This window comes from Dermacentor andersoni, chromosome 1, assembly GCF_023375885.2.
Source record: "Dermacentor andersoni chromosome 1, qqDerAnde1_hic_scaffold, whole genome shotgun sequence".
Taxonomy (NCBI): domain Eukaryota; kingdom Metazoa; phylum Arthropoda; class Arachnida; order Ixodida; family Ixodidae; genus Dermacentor; species Dermacentor andersoni.
Genome location: NC_092814.1, coordinates 133,555,752 through 133,582,539, shown reverse-complemented (window position 1 = coordinate 133,582,539; position 26,788 = coordinate 133,555,752). Strand labels below are relative to the sequence as shown.

The following is a 26,788-nucleotide window of genomic DNA, read 5'->3' as shown; positions in this document are numbered from 1 at the left end:
TGATAAAATTGTCACCGTGCGCCGTATGCTGCATGTGCGAGCGAAAGTGTGCGAGGGTGAGCCGGCAAACACAGCTCAATCAAGGCATGGGGTGAGGCGGAAGGGGGGGAGGGCATTTTCCGGCAGCTGCTGCTGCTTGCAGCGTGGCCATGTGGGCGCTGTATCTTGAAAGCGATCTTCAACGTGGCCAAAGCGTGTGCTCAAAGTTTTGAGGGAGAAATGGAGCTGTGCACTCCATCTCATGCGTAGGGCAGATAGCCAGTGGTCATTTAGAGTTACAGAATGGGTGCCAAGGAAATGGAAGCGCAGTGAAGGACGACCAAAATATAGGGGCATGATGAAATTTTAAAAATTTGCAGGCATAACTTGAAATCAGCTAGTGCAAGACGGGGGTAATTGGAGATTGCTGGTAGCAGTCTTCATTCTGCGGAGGATATCAAAAATAGGCTGATAATGCTGATGTCATAATTAAATGTGTTCTTGTTGTTTTACAAGCCAAACCCATGATCTGATTATGAGGCACGCTGTAGTGGAAGACACCAGATTTATTTAGCCACCTTTTTTTTTTTTTTTTTTTTTTTTTTTTTTTTTTTTACGTGCATGGCCTTATATACTTAGCTCTTTCATCTGCTTTCGTGCTTGGTAGGTAGTCTATGGTCAGATTCGGCAAGAAAAGCATTTGTTCGTTTGGGCTGTTTGCTTACATTGACAATCATTGTCAGTGGTTTCTACACAATTCTTGTGCACTCATATCAAGGCACACTAGTTCAGGTGAGCCCGGAACAGTCCTTAGCTGTTCTGCACTCACTCCCCCAGTCATTTTGATATACACCAGCGTCCATTGCAGGAATCCAAAAGCCATTTGCTGGCTCATAAAGAAACAAGAAAAAAATTCACAGTGCCCCGAGTTGATTAGAACCTCGATACCAGAGAGTAGCATTCGACAAAGAATGTTTTTTTTTTCTTTTGACAGAAAGTAATCCATGCATTGGAAGACAAATAATTGTATATTACAAAAGAAAAGCAAGGTCTTCTACAAGCCCAAATGTGTTACCCATTTCATGTGTGGGGAAGCCAGAATGGGACACTCCACACATGGCAGTAGGGAATTTAGATTGCGCACACCAAATTTTAGGGACGCAAACGACCGAGCTTGCACAAGAATCCAAAAAAGCCCTCTACAGGCCAGAATATAACCCATTGGCTTGTCCTTGTGCAGACGAGTCAATTCAGTGTTATTTGATGGCAGCCCAATGACGTCTGTCAATGATGTTGTTGTGGCATAGCGGACTACTCTGGTAAGCAATCCAATCCCACATCCAATGCAAAGGAACAACATTTTTTCCACTTTATGGTTCAGGAAGGTAATGCGAGTGATGTTGAGCTGAAGATGTTGGGCCCAATGGAGCTCACTGCTGCCTACGTAAACCCGCGAGACCCCCTCTCCCTCCCCAGAAGAGTAGAAGAGTTAGCTTCGGCGGGGATACTTGCCCTGCTGCCTCCCCGTAGCCTCTATTCTAGTGTATAGCCAAAAGTTTCGACGAGGCCTAGTGAGGAACCTTTTAACAGGGCAGTGGCACTCACAGAGCCACTACAATGCAAGGTGCCAGTGTTCAGGGGATGTGAAACAGAAGCTAATGCTTCAGCAATAACTTTGATGATAGGCACCTTTTAATGCAATCTAGCTGATGCAAGAGATGGAATGGCCCAAAAAGGCATCACCATTTTGTGAACACTTATAAAGGTTGATGGCAACAGCCATTGACCACAGCCTAGTTTTGGATACTGATACAGAGCAACCTCTCTTCAAAATTTTACGTTTGAAATATGAGGATGCATTACAAGAAGTTAAAAAAATATTGTTTCTAATACCTAAAAAAATTGAAACACCATTATCGCATACCAGGAATGACAGAACCCAGAATATTGAAAAACAGCATGACCTCCAGGATTGGGTGGCACTAGCAGTGCGCTTAAACATCTCTGAGGCCATGTATCGCGATGTACAGTCCCGGCCAAAAGTTTTAAAGTCACGGCATGCACGAACGCATTGACTCTCAGACTAGTGGCGGGGCCCCTGAAGTAATTTTGACAGTTCTAAGCTCAGATCGTGAGAAACAGTGTCCGTTTCCCTCTTAGAACCTTGAAGCTCTTCGAATTTAATACAAGATCCACTACATGGCATGATGCTAACGTGTTCACTCATGCTGTGGCTTGGAAACTTTTGCGAGGGTACTGTACATCATATCTGCTAACCACCAAGTGCCCACTTTGTCTGCTTAAGTTCAAGTTTATTCAATTTATAACTTTTCTTTTTGTTACAAAACATATATAATATAAAAGGTACTTCCTAAAAGCTGTTAATGAAAATACTAGACAATTGTCAGCCCTGCAGCTTTGTCAAGATTGCTTCAAAACCGTACTTCTCAATTATAACCAATTTATCAAAAGTGAAATTTTGTTGCAGTCGACATTCAAGAGTCACAAAAGCATGATTTCTCTTTCAGAGCTTCGGCGGCAGATGAGCATGGGTACATCCAGCCTTGGCGTGGGCACCCAGCTGTATGTGCGCCGTTTGGGCCACTTAGTGCAGCAGTGGCTCACTCGCTATTGGATCTGGGTGGTGGCTACCATGCTCATGGTAATCTCACTGGGTGGCACTGACGTGGTACTCTATCGCATCGCCTACATGTTGCTTTTCTTGTTCTTCATCCTTGTCTTCCAGGTAAGTCGCCCTTAAATGTCGTTCCATTCCTTTGAGCCATATTTAAAGGGACACCAAAGAAACACTATTAAGCATGAGGGGACTACTAGATTACACTCCTGTAATAATCGGGAGCCTAGGCTTGATAAGCCAGAAATGACACAAAATGTCAAGGTTGATGAAATTGCAGCACCAACCCCATGTGCTGTCATAGATTTTGTGGGATCTGCATGATGCTGTGCAATTTTTCACCACATGACAAGGACCACATTACATTAAAAAGTAGGCAGTTATTCTTTTTTTCTTCTTTTGATTGACCCGCTGTGGTTGCTTAGTGGCTATGGTGTTGGGCTGCTAAGCACGAGGTCACAGGATCGAATCCCGCCCACAGCAGCCACATTTCCGAAATGTGCAAGACACCCGTGTACTTAGATTTAGGTGCACACTAAAGAACTCTTAGTGGTCCAAATTTCCGGAGTCCCCCACTACGGCATGCCTCATGATCAGATCATGGTTTTGGCACATAAAACCCCATAATTTCTTCTTCTTTTTTATTGCACGGCACTACAGTTACCTGATTCTAATGCATTCTCAAATGTAATGCATTCCTGAATTTGAACGCTAGAAAAAGAGAAAATGTAATGCCTTTTATCGCAGTGCACACATTTTGCTTTGTTTACAAAAAGAAATACATTCTTCGTGCTGGTGTGTCATGCGCAAGGGGTTCAGTCACTCATTGGTGTCAGTAGGACGAAGTTTCTTGCATTTCTTGCACAGGCCTGCAAGTTTCCAGATATTAGGCAACTTCTAGCACAGTGGGGAAAGAGATTAGAAAAAGGAAATGCATAATAGAGGAGAATTCGAACTTGCCGATTCATTAGCTTCCCAAGATGTTTTTGGGCCACACCACCGCCACCGATCTGTAGAAGGGGCTGCCAGGCTATCTTGAGGAGCCTAGTGTGGTAGTGAATAATGCAGTAGGTAATCAGCATTCAGACTATATGGCCCAAATAACTTTTGGCATTTTTGAGGGGGAAAAAAACTTTGTCAGTAATGTGCTTTGTTCTCAATGTGCCTTTGCAGAGAGCAGTTGAAGCCAAACTGGTGCTGCATAACTTGGCTTTCTTCGTTATTTGTTTTTATTTATGATTTTATTTTATTAGTTTGAACAATTAATACCCTTTTCCATAGGCAAAAGAAACATAAGCTTGCGAGTTTGATTGCACCCGCTTTTGTCAACTTGTCACAGGCACATTTTCTCACACCGGGCTTTCTGTGGAAACCCCTTTCTGCATGTTTTTTTGAAAACTATGTGTCATCCACGATGCTGCTTAAAAAGTATTCTGGATGATCAAATCCAATACCACGGTAGTGTAATAGTTGATCATTAAAAGGCCCCTGAAACGGTTCAGACAAATTTTGTTGACGCGCAGGGTACAGCTAAAGTTAATCATTCGCACCACAATTTGTGTGAAGGGACGTGTATTAAGAGAGCTATGGATGATTACAAGTTACCCTCCTCCATAGCCATGCATTTTCTCCTCAACTCGTTCACTGAGTGATCAGGGCTAAGCTCCACCTTCACTGGCTCTGCGTCATGATGGCATGTCGTGTCATCAACTTCCGGTTCTCTAGGAGCGAGCGCGTGACCTCTCCTAACTCTTCGCCAGCTGCTTGGCAGTCGACCCCAAGCGAGAGCTATTGAAGCAGCATGCGTTATGAACATTCTGTCGCAGCGCCGAACGTGTCTGGTATTCTGGTAACCACAGGCGAGCTGGGTGTTTCCGACGGATGGCTGGAGGCATAAACTCAAGCTGATGAAGGAACTTTAGCGTAGACGTACGTGAGAGGCCTCATTGGTCTGCAAGGTCCAGCCACCTCTTGGCGCAGAGCTTAACCAGCCAAAGTGCTAATATTGCTCTAACCAAGTGTAAAACATTTTAAACATTTACAAAAACAATGTGTTAACGATTAGACTCCTGTGAAAAATTTACAGCAGCAGCAGAGAATACATTTCGTTACTGCTACTGTGTGTGGTTGAGCTCCGTGCCACCCGGTGGCTGCACCATGCAGACCATTCACAATTGCGCTTCTGCTCATCCCGTGAAACGACACGGTCAAATGGCCAGGCTCTGTCTCCTTGCGCTTGCGTTTACCCTAATACCGGACTCGCAAAATGCTATTGCGTTAGTAATCTTCCGGTGTTAAGTGACGGCCGCAAACGTGCAAACCTGGCGTCGATCAGATAATGGCAGTCCGATGCGCTGCAGCCAGTCCCCTCGTCTGCTGCCTTGCACAGGGACACGATGTCGCAGCTTGGCATATTGCGAGTCAGTACGTTTGCATCCCACAACGCAATAAAGTCAAATCATGGTGCTCGCGAAAAGACTGAGACCGACTCTGACTACGGAGCTCTTGTCAAAATGGAGCACGTTGTAACACAAGCAGACGCTTGCTGTGTGCCGGAAGGGCTTAAGTGTAATGAGGAATTGTTCTTGTGCATTTTCTTTCTGTTACTTTCCTTTTATAGAAACAAATTAACATTCCAACTATTACAAACAACATTTGTTCACCCTAAAATTGCAAATATTATTGATGACGCGCCCTGGGTAGCCAATCGGATAGCTCACCCTACTGACGTCATTGGGGCAAATGACGTCAAATGGGTCGGGATGGCTTAAAATTCAGCTGAGCGATGTGCTGCAATCGGCAGCAATGTGCATTTTTGAAACCCTATAATAAATTACACGCTTTACGCGGAGCATTTCGATGCGCCAATTAATGATCAGGACCTACTCTAACGACTCGGTATGTTTGTACAAAATTGTCATAATCGTTCAGTGTTTAAGTGTCTCTTTTTTTGCTGTGTTCATGGCACTGAGCAAGTCGTGGACAAAGATCCCTTGCTCATGAAATAAAAATATGTATTGTCAGTTACCAGATTGTCGACACAGGGAATCTCCAGGAAGGTACATTATCAATCAGTTCATGTGGTGTACTAAGTGACGTCACGGATGCCATTTTGTTGTCTTCGTTGCAGCTGCTGCTGGAGCTAAGCAGATCGATATAATGTGCATCTTTTCACTGCGCTAGCTATACAATAACATGGCGGCCTCAATGACGTCAGTGCATAACCTCCAGTGTTGCGCAATGGGCACCCCCATTCCATTACAATTCCATTCCTTTCAATTCCTCAGAATGAAAAAACAGCCTGTTCCCACTCCGGGAATGGCCAGACAGTTCAATTACATTCCTGTAATTCCTCAAAGTAGGAAAGACATCTTGGTAGTTTTATCGCCTTACCGATGAACGTACCATCAAGCTGATGTCACCAGACGCATTAAGAACTGCATAAAATATGCAAAGCATGTTACTAAGGTCGAGGGATAGTAGCTTGGTGACATATCTTGGGCAGTACAACCACCTAATTCCCATAGGGGCAGTTCTCCCGCTACCTATAGTATTTGCATGGTCAGCATGTTTTAATGGCTTGTGATGTTTTAATATTGTTTAAGCTTAAATGTGTTAATGCTAAAATGACACCATAGCGTACTTTTCCTTAGGTGTCCTTGTGATATTTAAATGCTGCAATAAAGGTCACAAGCAGTGCAAGGTGCAAAAAGAAGCTTTATTTTTGTTTTATTCATTTAAATTTTGCAACAAAAGGACATGAGCTAAATGGGTACTTCACCGTATAGTTTTGAAAACCGGAAGTGTAAAAGACGGCTGCTTCAACAGTTAGCTCTAAAAACAAAAACAAAAAGTGAGATAAAACAATTGCCTTCTACCTAACTATGTGTTGCGCTTCGGAAACATGAGCTGCTCGAAAGAGGTCCTTGACAGCCGATTTCGCTTCGCTGTCATTATCAGGGGTGCCGTAGAAAACACGCATTCCACGTCAGCTGACGTAGCATTCACAGTAAAAACTGCCCTTGCGAGGTGGGAAAGTAAGGGAAAGCAGCTAGCATTCCCTTTCCAATAGGTCAGGGGCTTAACCGTGTCTGTGCTAGTTCCCTCTGTAAGGTTTCCTTTGCAATGGATCGAGGCATATTGTCTTGGTAGGCATTTTCATTTTGCCTGATGTTTGTAAACATCAATCTGCTTGGCCCTGCTTCATGTCTGCATTCATGACGCTGCTGGAGCTGTCCTGCCCTAACAAAGGAGGCCCCTCCCCCAGCACAGCAGAACACATCTGCTTGGCTGTTGCAGCTAAACACCAAGAAGACTTAAACCGTGGGTCTAGGAGGGCGCCCATCAAAAATAGTCAGTTCACGTGCTTGTGAACCGCTTCTCCAGTCTCGCTGTAGGCCTTTAGCCACCTCTTTGCAAAGATGTGTGCCTTTTCTTCAAATTTCTGCAAGGGAAACTTAGATATTTCGCAATGCAGGAAGCAAAAGCCCTGCTGTCTTGTGCCTTTTCTGCAGCAGTTCCCTGGCTTCCTGTACAGGGGAGACAAGTTCAATCAAGTCGGTCACCAGCCTCAGTTCATATTCAGACAGTTTATCCTTCTTGCACACGTGCAGAGTTTCTGTCAGGCCTGGATGACTCTAAAAAGGGGTAACAAGCTTTCTCATTATTCGCAGCTGTGAGTTCCACCTCTTCACATTGTCAGATTCCAAATGCAGACTGGCCATATTCAACACTTCTTCCATGTTGGCGGTGCTCTTGTGTATAGATGCAATGATGGCGCTGCATTTTTGCATGACTTCCTCGACATGTGGGTCCAAAAATAAAGCGAGGATGACAATTAGTGAATATTGCCACTGCAAGTACAGGTATTGCAAATGGCAAACATGCAAGGCAATAGAGTTTCAGAAAGAGAATGAGGACATATGTAATGGTACGGTATTGCACTCGACGACACACTGACACTCTTCAAGACAAAATAAAGTGGGGACAGACACAGCCATTTTCTCCAGCCCTGCAATAAATTGAGTGCACTTCATGCATAGGCTGTACCTTCCTGTTCTTAGGAATAAATGTCGTGCACATAGTGCCATGGCTACGGCACTACAGCTGGTATTATCTTAATGAAGTGGGCTTCGCAATTCAACTAAACATACTAGCAGCAGACTGCCGCCTTGGTAACTGGTCTTATATGCCAGGCAAATGTGTTTATGGGCAGAGCAATTTGTACTAGGAGTGATGTACGCAAGATTTCGTTTTCCTGAGCGGGGGAAGGGGGGTGTAATACAAGAAAAAGGAGAGGGAGGTCACGAAAGTAGAAAAATAGCAAAGAACACAAAATGCAATAAGACAAATATAGCTTGCACAGGGAATCAACGAAATCCAAATCTTTTAAAATGTAACTTCGGGACACTGTGGGCATTCTTCACATGATGTGCCAGTTTTGTTTTTGTTTCTCTTTAGAGGTATTTCAGAACAGTTGATTGTCATGGTGGGAGCAGACTGCAAAGTCACATAAGCTTGGTGCCTGGCCTGTGGCAGAAAAATGATTCGCAGCCCCTTTTTGATGGGAAGCAGAGTTCGTGACCTTGGCCATGGCAGCAAGTGCACCATGAATCCCCAAGATGAAAAAGCAAAGCACGCTAGAAAATTAGGCTAAACATGAGCTGGGGGTAGTTGCATAATAAAGCTTTAAAGCACTGAAACTGTAATAAGCACAGTTGTCTGCCCTTACTTTTCAAACTGCAATTATTATATTCATACATTTTGTCCATGCATTCATAGGAAATTATTTAACAAAGCTTGGCCCAAACAGTTCATGAAAATAGTAATAAATGAACAATGTATCAATGCACATAAGATGAAACCAATATGTTACTTAATAGTGCATACCTGCCGAATGGCATCTTTTACGGCAAGCTGCAGGCTGTGGGCGGTGCAGCCAAATCGAAATTGCTCCAACTGACGGAACTCGCTTAAAAGCTCCTTGATTAAGCATTCCGGGCAGTCATCGAAATTCTGAATATCACCGTCCTCTTCAGTCTCCCACCTGGTAAATGCAAATGCCTTTATCATTGATGAAGTGTTATCTGTCACCACACGAAAGACCTGGAAAATGAAATAAAAACAGTTAACAGAGGCGAAATTGTGCGAAAATACATATTTCACCTTGTCAGCGATGTTCCACTGCAGCAATGCTCTGTCATACTTGGAGCGGATCCGAGCAGCTGTGTGGCTCCTCGTCAAGTGAGTTAAACTGAGGAGGTCCGTGTGAGTTGTGAATTCACTGTCCACAAGTGTTGCTTTAACAGCCAGGAAGCCCTCCATAGACAGCAACGTCCACATGTCTAGTGCGGTACAGACGTACTCTGCTCCCATCAAAGGCAATTATATTTTGGTCTGCAGCGCTGATACTTTCCTGGGCAGAAACTTCTCCTTAAGGTAATCCCGCGATGGCAACTTGTAGCTTGGGACAGGGACCTGAATTTGAAAAATAATATTGTCAAACTTACCATTATGAATTGTTTGAAACCCTCCCTCTCACCAACACGAAAGGGCTCCATATCAGTGCAAATCATGTTGATTGTAGTGTCGTCAAGAGCAGCCTTTCGATGAACAGGCACAGAGCTGCACCCAGCGGTGAAGGCTGACATTATTTTCGGCTGGCTTGCCAGCCCTTTCTCATGTTGCATGTACTCACATTCGTGCTTTCTTTTTAGGTGCTGAATCAAATTAGATGAAACTCCGCCTACAGCATGTATAGTTTTAGAGCAAAGCTTGCAACTTGCACCTTGTTTGTTTTCTTCGTGGGTAATGTAAAAAAATTGTTTCCAATGGGCCATGTTGGCAAACTTGGTGTGTGTGCGTGAGCCGCTGGGCGCAGGAGCCAGTGTAGCAGTGCATTATGGAAGCAGTTTTTTTTTTTTTTTGCCATAGAACAGAGCTCCCTAGAACAGAGTGAACATGCGGTTTTTTTGTGCAAATCGTCACGTCAGGACTGGGGAGGCACCGCTGTGGCTGCAGTTACGTGGGCTCTCCTGCTTCTCCTGGCTTCCTGAATCAGTGCTTTCAAAAGTGTATTCTCTCTCTCTCTCTCTCTCTATGGAGGGAGAGGGCGCACAGTTCATTGTGTACAAGTGCCTGCTGTGCTGACCTGCAGACCTTTGTCGACACAGTTTTGGGCAAAGGTGTCCATGTGTTTAGACAGGGCGGACAGACACTATTGCAAAAGTGTTGGTAAGAGGTGAGACGGCGCGCAAGCTGGTACGGGAAAGCTTGTAGTGAACACAAGCATCGCACCAGCATCAATACACATCACAACTTAGAGAAGCGCTTTTTTGAATATGCCCCCGCAGGGGCGTCTGCGTCAGCAGGCGTTTGGTGTGTTGCGACACCACGTACCCGAGCACACGAGGGTTGGACCCTCCCGCGTGTAGCCGTGCACGGCTTAGCCGTGTCTGGGGAAAGGGGGATCCTGGAGGTTGAGCCGATGCTGGGTGTTTGGACCTTTAAGGCCCCCCGGTGGAGGCAACACACCTCTTCGGCCTCGGCTTCACATAGACGGCACCTCCAGACTGACCCACCTGGAGGAAATCGGCAGTCTCCTTTTCCTCTCCTCCTCTCCAATCTTCGTCTTTCTCTGTCGCCTTTTTCATCTTTCCTGTTCCCTCTTCACTTCTTACTACTTCCTTATTTCCTGGCGGCAAGGGTTAACCTTGTGTAATATATCCAGTCTTGGGTATATATATATTAGGTTATAGTGGGAACGTACCGCTGGCGTACGCAGAATAGAATGTTTCTAATCCTCTGACGTCCCCAGGTTGGGCTCCGAGGTGGGCGCCGGGCATTCCTGCCGAATACAGTAGTTCTATATATGGCTTCAAATTTCCAGCCACTCCTTGATCGCTCCCTGAAGAGGGGGCGCACCAATGAAACTTTCAACTTTCTCTTGAAACCGAAAGAAATTTTTCCCAAATACCATGTAATACATAGTCAGCATGAAACCAAGACAGTTCGCACAATATCCCCATTTGTGGTCGCAAAATGTCTGACTGAAGCAATCGGCTCTGGTTACAAAGTAACTAAGATGGGAAGCGGCGACCTTCTTCTGGAAGTGCGTGACAAGCTCCAAATCAGCAAACTGACCAAACTTGTTGCGTTTGGTGACATTCCAGTCTCTGTGGGCCCCCACCGGTCAATGAACACTGTACGTGGTGTCATTTCTGATGACGACCTCCTTGAACTTAGTGAGAGTGAACTGTTGGAAGGATGGCAAGAACAAAACGTGGTAAAGGTGCAACGAATTAAGTTAAGGCGCGATGACAAGGAAATTCCAACAAAGCATCTAATAATAACATTTGGAACAAGTGAACTGCCTGATTCATTAGAGACGGGATATTGTAAATTGCGCGTACGACCATACATTCCCAATCCGGGCCGATGCTTCAAGTGTCAGCGTTTTGGGCATGGGTCTCAGAGCTGCCGAGTGCGTGCTACTTGTGCAAAATGTGCATCTAAAGACCACACATCGGACACCTGTTCTTCCACAACCCACTGCGCTAACTGTGACGGAGACCACCCCGCCTATTCGCGATCGTGCCCGTCATGGAAGAAAGAAAAACAAATAATCGAACTGAAGGTCAAACTAAACATTTCTTTTCCAGAAGCGCGCAAGCGTTTTTCTGTCCACAACCAATCGAATCCGTCCTACAGTGATGTGACGCGCCGGGGGGCAGTGCCACATCCTCTGGCGGCCACGCAAGTCACACGGAGTGTGACGGCGGTTACGCCATCAGCCCCCCTGGCGGGAGCAGCCACTGCTCCTGCGCCCCCTACCACGAAGGGGCCGCAGACCTCCGAGCCTGCCGGTCCCAGGGCCACTGCTCGTGCAGACAGGCCCGAGAAACCCCCCGAGGGTGCCCGCTGAGCGGGCTTCATCCAGCGCCTCTGACGAGGCGATGGATGTAACAAAAACTTCTCCGGCGTCTCAGACGCCGAAGGAACGGCGTTGCTCCCTGGAGCGCGCCCACAAAAAAGAAATACCCCGCATCAAGGGGCCTGGAAAGGTCCCTTGAGCCAACCTAATATCTCTTGACACACACCATAAAACACTTCCAATATGGCCACACAGGTAATGCATTGGAATGTGAGAGGTCTAATACACAATCTTGATGACATTAAGGAACTCCTTCGCAAGTTTAATCCAAGGGTGCTGTGTGTGCAAGAGACACACCTCAATCGTTCACATACAAACTTTCTGAAACAATATGCCATTTACCGCAAAGATCGCAGTGACGCTCTCGCCTCGTCAGGCGGCGTTGCTATTATAGTTGACAAGGGTATCGCCTGCCAACATTTACATCTGCAAACACCCCTTGAGGCAGTGGCAATCAGAGCCGTGCTATTTGATAAGTTAGTAACAGTTAGCTCTCTGTACATCCCTCCATGCCATAAACTTTCCACAACAGAATTCCAGAGTTTTATCGCAGAACTCCCCAAACCTTACATTGTAGTAGGTGATTTAAACACACATAACACCCTCTGGGGACATTCTCGTGGTGATACGAGAGGGCGCTTATTAGAAAAGTTCCTTTTATCCTCCAATGCATGCTTACTAAACAAGAAAGAACCCACATTCTACAGCGTGGCGAACAAAACGTTCTCATCCATTGACTTAAGTATAACATCAAGTACACTAGTTCCATACCTGGAGTGGGACGTGATCAAAAATCCATATGGGAGTGACCATTTCCCAATTCTCTTAAAATTAACAAAAGGCGATAACTGTACCTCACATCTGCCACGTTGGAAGGTCGACTGTGCTGACTGGATACGATACAGAGAGCTGATACATTTGACCTGGGATGAAATCTGTACTCTCTCAATCGATGATAGAGTATCATATTTGACGGCATTTATAACTGATGCTGCATCAATATGTATCCCTCAAACCAACGGATAACCCTCTAAACGGCGTATTCCTTGGTGGAATGAGCAGTGTAAGGAAGCCCGCAAAAATCAAAATAAGGCTTGGAGTCGCCTTTGCGACTGCCCAACTACCGAGAACTTGATCAGCTTCAAGAAAATAAAATCGGAAGGAAGAAGAACGCGCCGCCTTGCCAAAAGGGAAAGCTGGCAAAAATACATCTCTAGTATTAGTTCTTATACAGACGAAAGAAAAGCCTGGAACAGGGTAAACAAAATAAAAGGCCGCGAAACTCATGCTCTTCCATTGGTAAATACACAAGGAGACACACTCATTGACCAAGCCGACTCTCTAGGGGTACATTTTGAAATGATTTCTAGCTCATCCCACTATTCAGACACATTTCTGAGATACCGGCAACAAGCGGAACGACTGCCTCTGGGGCGGAAAGGAAATAGAAACCAACCTTACAACCGCCCATTTAGCATGGCGGAATTTCAGGCTGCGCTCAATGGCTGTAACAAATCCGCTCCAGGAAGTGACAGAATATTCTATATAATGATCAAACACCTACACCCTGAAACCAACAAAACACTACTGCCACTCTTCAACTCTTGTGTTCTCCGCTGGCTACATTCCATCCGCCTGGAAGGAAGCAATAATTATTCTAATACTAAAAGACGGCAAGGACCCAACTTCAGTCAACAGCTATAGGCCTATAGCGTTGACAAGTTGCCTATGTAAACTCTTTGAAAAAATGGTTAACCGGCGTCTCCTTCATTTTCTTGAAAGTAACAAACTATTAGATCCCCTACAGTGTGGTTTCAGGCAAGGTAGATCCACAACTGATCACCTTGTCCGCATCGAGACGAACATTCGCGATGCTTTTGTGCATAAGCAGTTCTTTTTGTCAGTATTTATTGACATGGAGAAGGCTTACGACACCACGTGGCGGTTCGGAATTCTCCGTGACCTGGCCGAAATGGGAGTCCGAGGTAATTTGCTGAATGTCATCCAGAGTTACTTGTCTAACCGCACGTTCCGCGTCAGAGTTGGTAATGTGCTATCTCGTCTATTTACACAGGAAACAGGTGTACCACAAGGTGGCGTGCTTAGCTGCACTCTATTCGTTGTAAAAATGATCTCACTCGACACTATCATACTACGTACAATGTTTTATTCTGTGTATGTAGATGACGTACAAATAGGTTTTAAATCATGCAGTCTTTCTATCTGTGAGCGACATGTACAGCTTGGGCTAAACAAATTGTCAATGTGGGCTGACGAGAATGGGTTTAAATTAAACCCGCAAAAAAGCACGTGGGTTCTCTTCTCGAACAAGAGAGGTATATTTCCTGAACCCGTTATTTACCTTAATCGACAACAGCTCCCAGTGAGCCATGAACATAAATTTTTGGGCCTCATATTAGACACTAAATTAACATTTATCCCCCACTTGAAATATCTGAAGGCGAAGTGCATGAAGACAATGAATCTTCTGAAGCTCTTGCCCCGTACATCCTGGGGAAGTGACAGAAGATGCCTTTTGAGCATATATAGAAGTTTGATAAGGTCACGCCTTGACTATGGTGCTATAGTGTATAACTCTGCTACGGCTAGTGCCTTGAAGATGTTAGATTCGATTCACCACTTTGGTATCCGTCTTTCTACAGGTGCCTTCAGGACTAGTCCTGTAGAGAACCTGTACGTTGAACCCAACGAATGGTCTCTTCATCTACAAAGGGCATATTTATCTTTCTCTTACGCTTTGAAAGTTAAATCAGATATTCAGCATCCATGTCATTTTGCAATTAGCGACTTGTCCACTGCCAGGCTATTCCGTAACCGCCCAGCCATCAGACCTCCTCTGTCCCTCCGAGTGGAAGCACTGTCAGAAGAAACAGGCGTCCCTTTTCTAGAAAATATCCCAATGGCTCCTACTCGGTTCCCACCGCCTTGGGAGTGGCAAACTATCCAATGTGACATATCTTTCTTAGAAATATCGAAATGAGCGCCTGAGGCTCACATACAATCACATTTTCTTGAACTAAAAGAGAAGTATTCCTGTGCTGAATTTTACACGGATGCTTCGAAATCTGCTGATGGTGTTGCTTACGCAGCTCTTGGACCATCATTTTCAATATCTGGGACACTAAACCCATACACAAGCATCTTTACAGCGGAAGCATACGCTATACTCTCGGCTATTAAACACATTAGGCTCACAAACATCGCTAAGGCTGTTCTCTTCACAGACTCATTAAGTGTCGTGAAAGCACTAATTAGTCTACAAAAACATAAGAATTCCGTTTTGAATGAGCTGTATAACTTATTGTGCGCCCTATATATGTGCAATCAAGTGATTGTCATATGCTGGGTACCCGGTCACAAAGGTATAAAAGGGAACGGACTAGCTGACGAAAGCGCTACATAACTTTTAGCGACAGAGATAGAAATATTCCCATCCCTACCACAGACCTAAAGCCTTTTCTACGCCGTAAATTAAGGAATCATTGGCAAGGCAAGTGGGATACACAAGTAATGAATAAGCTTCACATAATAAAACCAAAACTGGGGAACTGGATGAGTGGGAAAACAGCACGTTACAAGGAAGTAATTCTTTGCCGATTAAGGATAGGCCACACATACGGTACTCACTCTTATCTCTTGACTGGAGGCGATCCCCTGACTTGTGGTAAGTGCGGCAATAGTCTGACAGTAATCCATGTTCTTATTCAGTGCCCTGCAATAGAAACAGAGAGGAAAAAATATTTTCCTTCTGCATATCGTGAAAATACACCTCTTCACCCTGCATTTTTTCTTAGTGATGAACCGCTTTTTAACATGGAATTAGTCTTACAGTTTTTATTGGAAACAGATACTCTCAAAATCATTTGGACAGGTAATTTTTAGCACACTACTAACAGCCCTTCTAATAAAAGGGCTCTCCTGAGGTTCTACTATCACTGTTATGTGTTGTCTTGTTCCATCATGTTTTTTTTTTTTTTTTAACAAAACCCAATTGCCATCGTCCATGCCCTAATCAGTGTCATCATTTTAGTACCTGTTTATTTTACGCCATTTACAGCGACAGTTTTTAGGCCTTTTTACAGCCATGTCACATTTACATTATGAATCCACTGTCCACTGCATTCACAATACATTGTCAAAATTACCTTTTGGCATGGCGCTCTTTGGCCATACTTGGCCCTTGCGCCATTAAACACCACATATCATCATCATCATTTTTTGAATATGCGTCCGAGTCACCGATGGTGAGAGAAGCGAAAACAAAGAAGTGAAGGTAGGGAGGCAGCGGGCGTCCGGGCTGAAGGTGCCGCTGAGGTAAAAAAAAATTGCATGGCATACAGAGGGGGAGTATGCCACCACTGTAGTTCCGCACGACGGATACCAACAGCATAGAGCCACGGTTACGCGAAGGTACTGAGACAAACTTTGAAGCAACTCGGTCTATAAGGACAGAATTGTAGTAGGCGCATTGCTTATAAATGTACCGTGCTTGTAATCAGCCAAGCCATTTTAAAAATATTGCTTTATTGTTAAATTCAAGGCTCTGACTTACTAATGTTTGAATGTGGGCTGGTTTGTTCTTCGGCATATTTTGACAAAGAAACGGCACGTAGACTAAAAAGCGCTCTATTTTCGGAAAAAGACATAATTCCATTCCCATTCTATGCCAGGCAAAAGGCACTTAATTCCATTCCCATTCCATTATGGGGTCACGAAAATGTGGAATGATTCAGGAGTCATTCAAATTCCGAAGTGGTAACTCTGCAGCACTAATAGCCTCTATGTAGTTTTCTTCTTGAGAATTGTCACTAAATTGGGACACTTATTTTTCGTCTATCCTGCAAGGACTGATCACTTCCGCCTTGAATACTGTGTCAGTGTGTCACCTCGTTTTTTCACGATTCGCATGTTGCAGGCATGAACTTGCTTTTTGTAATGCTGTCATCTAAAGTTCCAGAAATAAAATGCATCCATTGTTACATTTGTCGGGAGAACTTTCTCTTTTTATGCCATTTATTCTTTGCCCTCATGAAGCACATAGTTGTTTTCATTTCTTGTAATGGATCAAAGTTTGACTGAAGGGCTGTGCAATTTTATGCTGTACATTACGCAGGTAAAACCAAATACATACAGCCATGACACTAAGAGTTGATTGCGGGCATAGATGTCATTCAGTGGAGAGGAGTTGCATTGGATCTTAGCATTTTATGGAATTTTACAATCACAAAAAATTAAAATATAAACAAGTTAGGGCTAACTGGAGCTTGTTTTTTTTACTTCTGCTTTTGCCAGTCGTGTAACATCAGCCTGATTTCAGTTTGTATGCTTAGTGTGAGATCATGGCCTCAAGTTATTACTCATAAAAAGGGATTTGTTTTTAATGTTTCCTTTATCCATGGCTGTACATAGCCTGGCAACCTAGTTGTATCTGTTTAGAGTTACTTGGCTTGATAATGCCAAGTAGGAATTATTTTCACATAATGGCTTGCACAGGCACTAAGTACAAACCTCACTTTCACTTTTTTTTTTCAGTATTGATATGCACATTGTGATCTCTACTTTGCAGGTCTCATACCAGCTGTGGATAAAAGTCATGTATGGCTTCTGGTTGACCGTGATCATCTATTCAATGCTGGTCTTGATTCTTATATACACATACCAATTTGAGAAATTTCCACACTACTGGCAAGCCTACTTGCACATACCTAAAGAGATGTAAGTCCTTTTCTTTTAATAGTTGAAAAGTGTATTTTTTATTTGTGTGCGAACATTTAAGCTTTGCATTTATGTGGAATGATAATGTCAGATGATTCATCGTAACTTTGGGGCTCAGCCTCATGAATAATTCACATACCCATAGAATAGTTTACTATGCTAACATGGCCATCACTGAGATCACACATGGCAGAATTGGCAAATATTGGAAACTTGTGTCCATGCTAATGCACAGAGGGGTGTTTTTCTTTTCTTCTTGTTCTTTTTTTATTCGTAATAGCCTGGTGTAGGCACCTCGCTTATTGGTGTTGCTGTCATGTAGTACCATAATTTTTGGTGTCTGCTTATTCATGATGCTTTAGTTAGACCTACCGTGGTGGCTTAGTGGCTTTGGTGTTGCACTGCTAAGCACGAGGTCACGGAATCAAATCCCAGTCACGGTGGCTAAATTTAAATTTGGCAAAGTGCAAAAAATTCAAGGCCATTCTGTCCTGCAAAGGTGGATGATCAGAGGAGCTGTAAACATTGTGGTAAGAAATGTTCGCAATCACCAATAGGTCTTTTTCAAACAACGATCAGTCACACACATGACAGCTGAAGCCAAACATTTTGTCCACGACGTCTCAGTGGAACCGCGCATCCGCACCACTGTAACCATGGGCTTTCCGAGCGTGGTACCTCTGTCGTTGCACCACATTAGTCGCTTCGCGACCTGGAATGCTTTCTGCTCAAGCCTGCCACTTATGGGACCCGCCGTGGTTGCTCAGTGGCTATGGTGTTAGGCTGCTGAGCACGAGGTCGCGGGATCGAATCCCGGCCACGGCGGCCGCATTTCGATGGGGGCGAAATGCGAAAACACCCGCGAAAAGAACCCCAGGTGGTCGAAATTTCCGGAGTCCCCCACTACCGCGTGCCTCATAATCAGAAAGTGGTTTTGACACGTAAAACCCCATAATTTGTTTTGTTGTTTGCCACTTATAGGCAGCCTCCTCAGTACGCTCCTCGCTGGTTCGTGCCACCCACCGCTCTCACTCACGCTCACGTCTGTGGTCCTGAAGTTGGGCCTCGTGAGCAGCTTGTTCTTCAGCAGCACACACTACACGTGGCCTCCCCATACCAGCGCATGCAACGTACTAACTGCCCATTCGGTTCATTGTGCAGGCGCAGTAAATGCAGTAGATGGCTTGTTAGCAACCACCTGTCACACCAAATGATCGAATCGCGCTACAGCCATTAGCGCTCCCTCGGCGCAGCCAAACCGAGTAGCTGGCTAAGTCAGGAGCTGGGGTAGCTGTCAAAACTGCATTGCACTCGTGCTTCGTGACATCTCAAACGTTAGTAATCACCTTCAAATCATTCTCGAACAACAGTCTGTCGCACATCGCACAACCGAATTCAAAATGTCTCTCCAGAATGTCCCTCTGAAATTTAGCATATGCACCCTTGTACTCATCCAATTTACTGACATGGTACCTGCGTAGCTTTGCTCCATTGCCCGCTTCGCGGCACCCGTCTTCCTATCGAGCCTGCCACTTACGGGCAGCCTCTCAGGCACAACCTTTGCTACTACTCGCCACCCCTTTCCTAGCTTTCCTCTTGCTACGCTAGGTGTCTGCACATGCATTACTGGTTTGCTCCACCTCTTCATAGAGGGCAGTGTTATGTAGTATTGGGTGGCTTCTTAGCTTTCCTCTTGCTATGCCAGCTGTCAGCATCTGCCTTACTGGTTTGCTTTGCCTCCTCACAGAGGCCGCGGGAGTTTTGAGGCGGCGACATTGAAGAATCTATGGGAGGGTAGACATATGCAGTTACACTGTAAAACAGCCATGTCCCATGCATTAGGTGCACGTGAAATAACCACAAATAGTCAGAATTATTTCGAAGTCTAGGCCTGTTAGCCTAACTAGCCCAGCCATGTAGCATCTGGCCTTGGTTTGTTAATTTTAGGGGCCCATGTATAACACAGAAGGTGCAGCCCTTATTTCTTATTCCTTCAAATTGATAGTCATTGATAGTCATTGATAGTCATCTGCCTTGCCTGTGTTTCCTTTTTTGAAGAGTCAGTGCTTGCTACTCTCCTGTCACGAATGCTGTGTCATGCTAACGTGCAAGCCGTTTGTGACTTAGAAGTACTGGGTTCGCAGCGTTAAAGAAAGGAAATGCGGGCAAGACAGATGACGATTATTGTTGTGGGACAAGATACGACCCAAAGGGTGTAAACTTCTTTAAGAGTGTGTAGTGGTGGGCTTTCATGGTGCTAAGTGGCTTTTCAAATTCCTGTAGAATTTTGTTTGCTTGAATTTTATCTATACTTAATGCCCACTATTTTTAGTAGATTCCCTTCAATGTGCCTTGGGCTTGCTTTGTTTCTTTATCATGTGTACTTGCAGCAATAAGAGTAGTACTATTTAACCAGCAGCATTTGTGAGTGTGCAAAAAATACATGTCGCAACACCTGATATTCGTTGAATTAAAACAGCAGAAAGCCAAGTAAGCTGGTCAGGATACAGATTGTCTGTGATGACACAGCTTCATGGCTGTTGTGCTATATCTTCTTTGTGGGGACCCTTGACATAGAGTCCGCTTAAAACATTACATTCTCAGGATGTAAGTATGCTGAGAATTAGTTGTTTTTTTCTTCCACAGAATAATGGCAACAAATGAGCACAGTTCAGGTGGTGGGCATGCTAGCTATGCTGAAAAGCTATGTTCAGAGTAGTGCTGCACTGGCATAAAATTATAGCGCCAGCAGCTGCTTTGATATCAGAGTACAAATGTGCCTTGACAAAGGAAAAAGGTGGTGGAGATTGGTTTAATTGAATTGCCTGAAACATTGCTAATAATTATTTTAACACTGAACATTCACTTTGTTTGTTACACAAGATTGCTCTGAACATTTCTTGAGCATTCAGCTTGTGTGAACTTTCTCCAGATTAGATTTGGAGCTTGAGATGTGCTGCACCAAAATTTGAGTGTTGGAGCAGCCATATGAAAATACTAGAACTTAAACGCCTCTTTTTTCTATGAAGACTAACCAATATTTTGCATTTAGTATTTTTTATCAATTAGCCTGTTTTATGTCCACTGTAGAACAAAGGTCTATCCAAGCAGTTGCTACTTACCCATCTTGCATCATCTGCCAGCTCCATCCTTTGCTTGAAAATTTTCTAATCTCATCATATCACCTAATCTTCTGCCATCCTCGACTGCGTTTTCCTTCCCCAGTACCCACTCTGTTGCCCTGATAAGCCACTGGATCATCTGCTTAATACACTGCATGAACTGCCCAACTCCACTTCATGCAGTCCTTAGCCTTCTCAAATTTCCTTGGTGTACTCAGTTTCAGCTCCCACAGCCTTACTGGTAGAACACATCTATAGTATACTTTTCTTTTCAAGGGTGTCAGTAAGCTTCCATTCATGAGCTAAATTGCCTTCCATATGTGCTCCGACCCATTCTTAACCATCTGAAAATTTTTCTCATGATCAGAGTCCCCTGTGCTTACTTAGCATGGATAAAAATATTCCTGCACAGCTTCAAGAGACTAAGACTCACAAGCTCTTGTTCCCTTGCTAGTCTTTTGCATATTAATCCTTATACCTACCTTTAGGTTCGGCTGGTTCAAGTGCTGATTCATTTGTTGTAAGTAATCATGAGCGTTGCTCAACAAGATGATGCCATGTGCAAATTGTAGGTTGCTGAGGTATTCCTCTGCAATTCCTACCCCTAATCTTTCCCACTCTTGCATTTAAAAATTTAATTCTGGGGTTTGATGTACCAAAACCACAATCTGATTAATGACGCATGCTGTAGTAGGGGACTACGGATTAATTGTGACCACCTAGGGTACTTTAATGTTCACTCAATGCACAGCACCACGAGCATTTTTGCATTTCGCCCCCATCAAAATGCAGCTGCCACATCCGGGATTGAACCCACAACTTCAAGCTCAGCAGTGCAATGCCATAGCCACTGAGCTAGCATTTTGAATACTGAGCAATCATTGAACCTAGGATTTCTGTTATACTACTTCATGCAAGCATGTGGTAAATAACACTGTGAATATCTCCTTACATGACAATCTCCTTAGCAGCTATTTTTCCACTTCTGAAAAAATATGGTGGCTATGGGGTCTAGATATTTCCTAAGGCATTTACATATGCTTTCTCCATTCCTTGACCACTCAGTCCTTCCATGACTACTGGTGTCTGTACTGATTACAGTGCCTTTCCCTAATATATAACGGTCATGTAGTGTGGTTGGTTATATTACAGATTTATAAATTACCCGATTGATGACACAGATGTGACCTATTGTTGAATATCCCATTCTAAAACTAGCCTGTTCTTTGGGCTGATTGAAGTTGAGTGTTGCCCTCATTCTATTCAAAACTTTCCTTAGTGAATATTTTTTACAAATCCTAAAAGCAAATGAATGGTATTCATGTTTACTTGGCTGCTCACCATTGAAGATTCTTGAACTGGATTTAATTTGATCCTAAATTTTATTAATCATCCCTAATATTTTCATAAGTGTAACAGTGATGTTTTCTTCTTTTCTCTTTCTTTACTGCAACTTCATAATGTGTACTTTTTCTTTCCACTGATCGAATTCATATAATGTTTTATAATTTTTCAGCCAAAAGGACATTGGTCTGGAGGTGTACCAGTCTGATCCTGGCACTCTTTTCCTCAAACTACTGACACCAACTTTCTTTCTTATAATTACCATCATCCAGCTGCATTACTTTCACCAGGAGTTTATTAAGCTCAATGAAGACAACTACCGGTGAGCAGATGCCTATTTTTTTCCTTTAAGCTTTTTTTGCCATGAATAATAGTTGTGCACTTCTACACAGCCTGATTTTCAGTGTAGTTTTGTTGCACTAAGGAAGAGATGAAAATCAAGTCTTCCTTTCACAATGTTTCACTTCCCAGAAAGGTAGGGAACATTGAAGACACCAGTACCTATACTCCGTTCTATATATAACAGTCAACACTGTGGAGGCTAGAGGGACTTATTGCAGTGGCTTCGTTCGCACTGGGTTCAAGTTTGATGTTTTTTACCACAATTGTGCACAACTGTTTTTAGGCTAAGTAATCGAATGAAACAAGTTTTAACCCTTGTTTAATCCATACACTGTGGTGTATGGCTGCTAATACATTGTTTTAGATCATTTTAATTGTTGTTGCTCTTTTCGAGTTTTTTTATTTGCAACCTGTCGCGAGAACCCTCACGTGCATGCTCGCGCGAGTGAACACTGGTTGGTGCGCAGCGAGGCATGGACAGAAAGCCCAATGAAGCATAGACGGAATGCGCGGAGTGGTAACTTTTCTTGACCGAACTTCTTGCGTAGCTTCTACAGCATTGACTGCTATGTATGGAATGGAGTATAGTGCAGGCTGGGAAAAATAAATACGACCATCGGTCAACCATAATCTTTACATTCTAGAGAGACCTGTAATTTCCCGCTCTTGAGGTGACAGCAGTTTGTTAGAGCCGTCAGAAATTCACAACCACTGGTTGCCAAGCAGTGCAGTTTGTTGCCAAGCAGTGCAGTTTGTTGCCATTTTTTTACTGCATGCTGTGCCAGTAACTGAAAGAACAAAGTAATGCAGTTATTGTTGGGAAAGGCTTAAGTACACACTGCGGGTCTATCATCATCCTTACCCAAGTGTATTATTTAATGTTGCAGTCTTTGTTACAAAAGACGTGATGAGTAAAGTTAAAATCGAGTATTTTCACAGACGAAAGTTTGCAGATGGGAAGAGAGATTCTTCATTCTTGTGCAGCAACCATCCAAATAGCAATGAAGATGAGCCAGGTGCCACTGAAGGAAGGCCCCATCCCCAAGTTGTGCCTACAACTCAAACAGTGGATGTGACTATTCCAGTGGAAGCGCCACCTCCAGTGGTAGCACCTAGCCCACCACGCCGCCACTCAGATGCTGAAAATTCTGACGAGGTGGCCACACCTGCCACAGTGGTACCGCGTGTTGCTAAAGTTAGCCAGTCACAACCACCAGAAGATGCTGCCTCTCCTAAGAGTAAGTGGTACTTGCTGTTCCCTTTGGATCCATCCTGCGACCTCGAAACGTTGCAGTTTCTTTTTTCTCACCAAGATGTACTGATACGTTCATCTTGGTGATTTAACTGTTTCACGGTCCCTTTGAGACTGCAAATTGAAATCTGTACTGTGAGCGAGTCTTCATGGTAAAAAAATTGTGTCCTGAAAGAATGTGCAATAAAACATTGTTTATTATTTTTTTCTATAACAAGAAATAGTACATTCAGCATTGGGTAATTTGACCTCAATGAGACTAGATAAATTAGATTTGATTACCTCAAGTTCACATAAAAGAAAATGTCAAATGTTGATAATCAAGTTAGTGGTAATTCTTACAAGTGCAGTGGTAGAAAACAGATGGCTGCAAACTGTCCTGGTGTTCATATGCAGAAAGCATGCAAGAAAGGGAAGAGAGTAAACTATTTAAAGGTAAGTGATAGGCTAATTAGTTCACTGAGTAATGCATTATGACGTCCAACAGTAAAAAAGTTTGAGGAAGAAATCGGCCAGAAAAGTTGCAAGTCCAGCATCTTTCTTCTCCGAATTCTTCCTCGAACTTTCTTTTACCTCCGAAATTCATGGTGTGGTAAAGGGTGGAATGATGGTGGTTGGTTTTATAATAAAATTGCATGCTTGGAACTTAATTTTTTTTGTTTTATGGGGAAGGGGATAATTCAAGCATAATTATATGAATGTTTCATTATCCAAATTGAATTGAATTCTGAGGTTTTACGTGCTATAACCACAACTTGATTATGAGGCACACCTTAGTGGGGGACTCCAAATTAATTTTGACCACCAGTGGAACTTTAACTTTCCCCCAACGCATGGGACATGGGCGTTTTTGCATTTCACCCCCATCGAAATGTGGCCACCACGGCCGGGATTTGACCCCACGACCTCGTGCTTGGCAGTGCAACACCCTAACAGCTAAGCCACTGCCGAGGGTCATTATCCAAAATTCTTCAAGTAGTGAGGTCCCACTTACTGTTGTCACTCAGTTCAAGAATGCCTAACTCTTGAAAAAGGTTCTTTTATTGAAGTGTACTTGGAAAAAGAAGGTTTTGTAATATCATATAAAATGTTGAGCATGACAAACAATGTATGTTCTGCTTATAAAAGGATAGAAGTGCCTTAGATACTTGGCGCTGCCCAGTAGTCCTTCATTGTAATAAATTACTGTTAGGCAAGATACCACTGATTTATCACGGTTCACATCTTGATAATATTGTCAGTGTATTCATACTATAACTTCTGTATTAATATAACATTTCACATTGAGGATTGCTTCCTCAACAGCACAAATAGGTTACTTGAGGCTGCTTTTAGTTGTTTTTTGGTTGTTTGTTTTTTCAACATGTATGAGGTGATCATTTTAATGTTTTACGGAATTTTTAAAGATCGCCTTTCGCAGATAACATAATTCTAGTCCTTGAGCTGGATTATTCAGAGAGGCAGACATTACTTCCACAAGAAATCAGCACATGTATTCCACTAATCGCCAAAAATCCACTAGCTATATTTTGAATTAATTATTTTACAACACAAATTCCGATTTACTGATTATAGCTGGCGAGTTTGCAAGGCGTATACAATTGGAATGAATTTCCAGAATGACATCAGTTTGGAGATATGCATCATCAAACTTGCAAAAATGCACTGTTGTTTCACTTACTTCTTAAACAAAACGCTTTCTTATGCATTGCAGCACAAAGTAACTGGAATGCCCATATATTCGTCCCACACTTTGTAGAATAATATCTCAAAACTGGTGTCATCCTGGCAATTCATTTCAAATAAATGTCTTGCAAGCTCACTGGCTACAATTCGCAAATTGCAATATGAGCCATAAAGTAATTAAGAAGTTAACTAGGGCATTGTTGTAGTTAGTTAAAGGTTTCGATTTCTCGAGCTAGTAATGTCCACATATTCGAATAATCAGCTCAAGGGCAAGAATGATGCTATCTGCCACAGACAATTTTCAAAAATTCCATATTACATAAAAATGATCACCCCATGGAGTATGTGCCTTGTTGATGTTGTGTACGACTTGCTCTTCCTTGTCCTTTTGTGAATGCAGCTTGCTTTAAATCATGCGCCTCTGCCATGCTTACATTCTTTTTTTCTCTGCTTCTCTAAACCAGATGCATGACTGTTGTAGTTTACATGCCTTTTCTGTCACTGGGCTTGCTTGCTGCTACTTGTAAGTATGAATGTCACAAGCATGATCTTCACTCTTGCACTTGCCTACAGAATCCAAGTTGCGGTGGGCATCCCATCGCTATAGCTATTACTCCCTTGGCAATCACCTACGCTACCTGCGCAGACGTAAGCATTTGCAAAGCCCTGTATTGCTTTGCATTTGTCTTCAAGCATGACATGGGAACAAGAGGCTGTAGTTACATTTGCGACATGGCTACTGTGACATAATTTATACTTTCCTTATATTTACTCAAGTAAAGTACCAATGGGAAGTTGGAATTAGCAGCAGTTCTATGGCTGTATAATACAAATAACAAATGTAAACTTGACTGTGGCATTCACTGTAAGTAGCTTTATTTCTGTAAATAAATGTTAATGTGATGCTTTAATTTCCTTCATATAGTTTTTTATAGAAGATACTGCACAGTTATCTTCTATCCATTATCCCATGTGCATTGTCACCATTATGAAGGAGCAAGTACTAAATATCTGCTTCTCTTAAGACAGTATACTGTATGTTTTGTTTTCTCCTTTTATTTAGTTTCAAGTTCATTTTTTTAAAATTCACCTGTTGCATACAGCACGGTTATGCTTCTTTACGTAGGTTACTAGAAGAGGTAGGCATTATACCTGCACGGGATATGCATCACCTTGCAACAAGCACTATCTGTCTGTCTTTCTCTCTGTCTTTCTGTCTGTGTGTCTGTGTCTGTCTGCCTGTCTGTGCAAAGTATGTACATTGGCACACGCATGTGTGTGAGGGGGGGGGGGCCCTCAGGTGTCAGATTTAGAGAGGGAAATGGACTTGCATAAAGAGAGAGATATATATAAATGTATAGTAATGTCGCAAATAATACAGTAAAACAGATGTATAAATAACACATACAATAATAATGACATTCATTGCTAAAGAAATGCTATCAATGAGTGGCAGTAAGAGGTAGGTAGTGTCAGTTGCATTGACTCTGTAGGGCACATACATGGGTATGACAAACTCTCTGTACAAAGAATATTAATGGTTAATATTTTGGAAAAGGCAAAGGCAAGAAAGCTTTCTGTGCAGAGAAAAGAATGGCAAATACAAGGTGGATTTTATGGCATTTTTTTTTTGTGCTAGCTGCACGATTGTATTTAGATGGGATAAACAATAGGCATTCTTGTGTACCAACTGAAGAGACTTAACCCTTTGAGCGTAGATTTTTCTTGCCATATGCGACCGCCCAGGGTAGACTTATTTT

At 43.2% G+C, this 26,788-nt stretch overlaps 1 protein-coding gene across 3 annotated transcripts in view; it reads left to right on the top strand.

Moving 5' to 3' along the window:
- Positions 1–26,788, top strand: part of Piezo (piezo type mechanosensitive ion channel component) — a 237,466-nt gene that overhangs the window by 80,062 nt on the left and 130,616 nt on the right. For 2 of the 3 annotated variants that reach the window (XM_050191503.3, XM_050191500.3), the window contains 5 exons: positions 2,508–2,725; positions 17,134–17,282; positions 21,921–22,070; positions 23,075–23,328; positions 25,602–25,676. In XM_050191503.3, coding sequence (XP_050047460.1) covers positions 2,508–2,725; positions 17,134–17,282; positions 21,921–22,070; positions 23,075–23,328; positions 25,602–25,676 — 846 coding nt within the window. The remainder of the gene's footprint in view (positions 1–2,507; positions 2,726–17,133; positions 17,283–21,920; positions 22,071–23,074; positions 23,329–25,601; positions 25,677–26,788) is intronic. The other variant, XM_055062065.2, reaches the window with a different exon arrangement.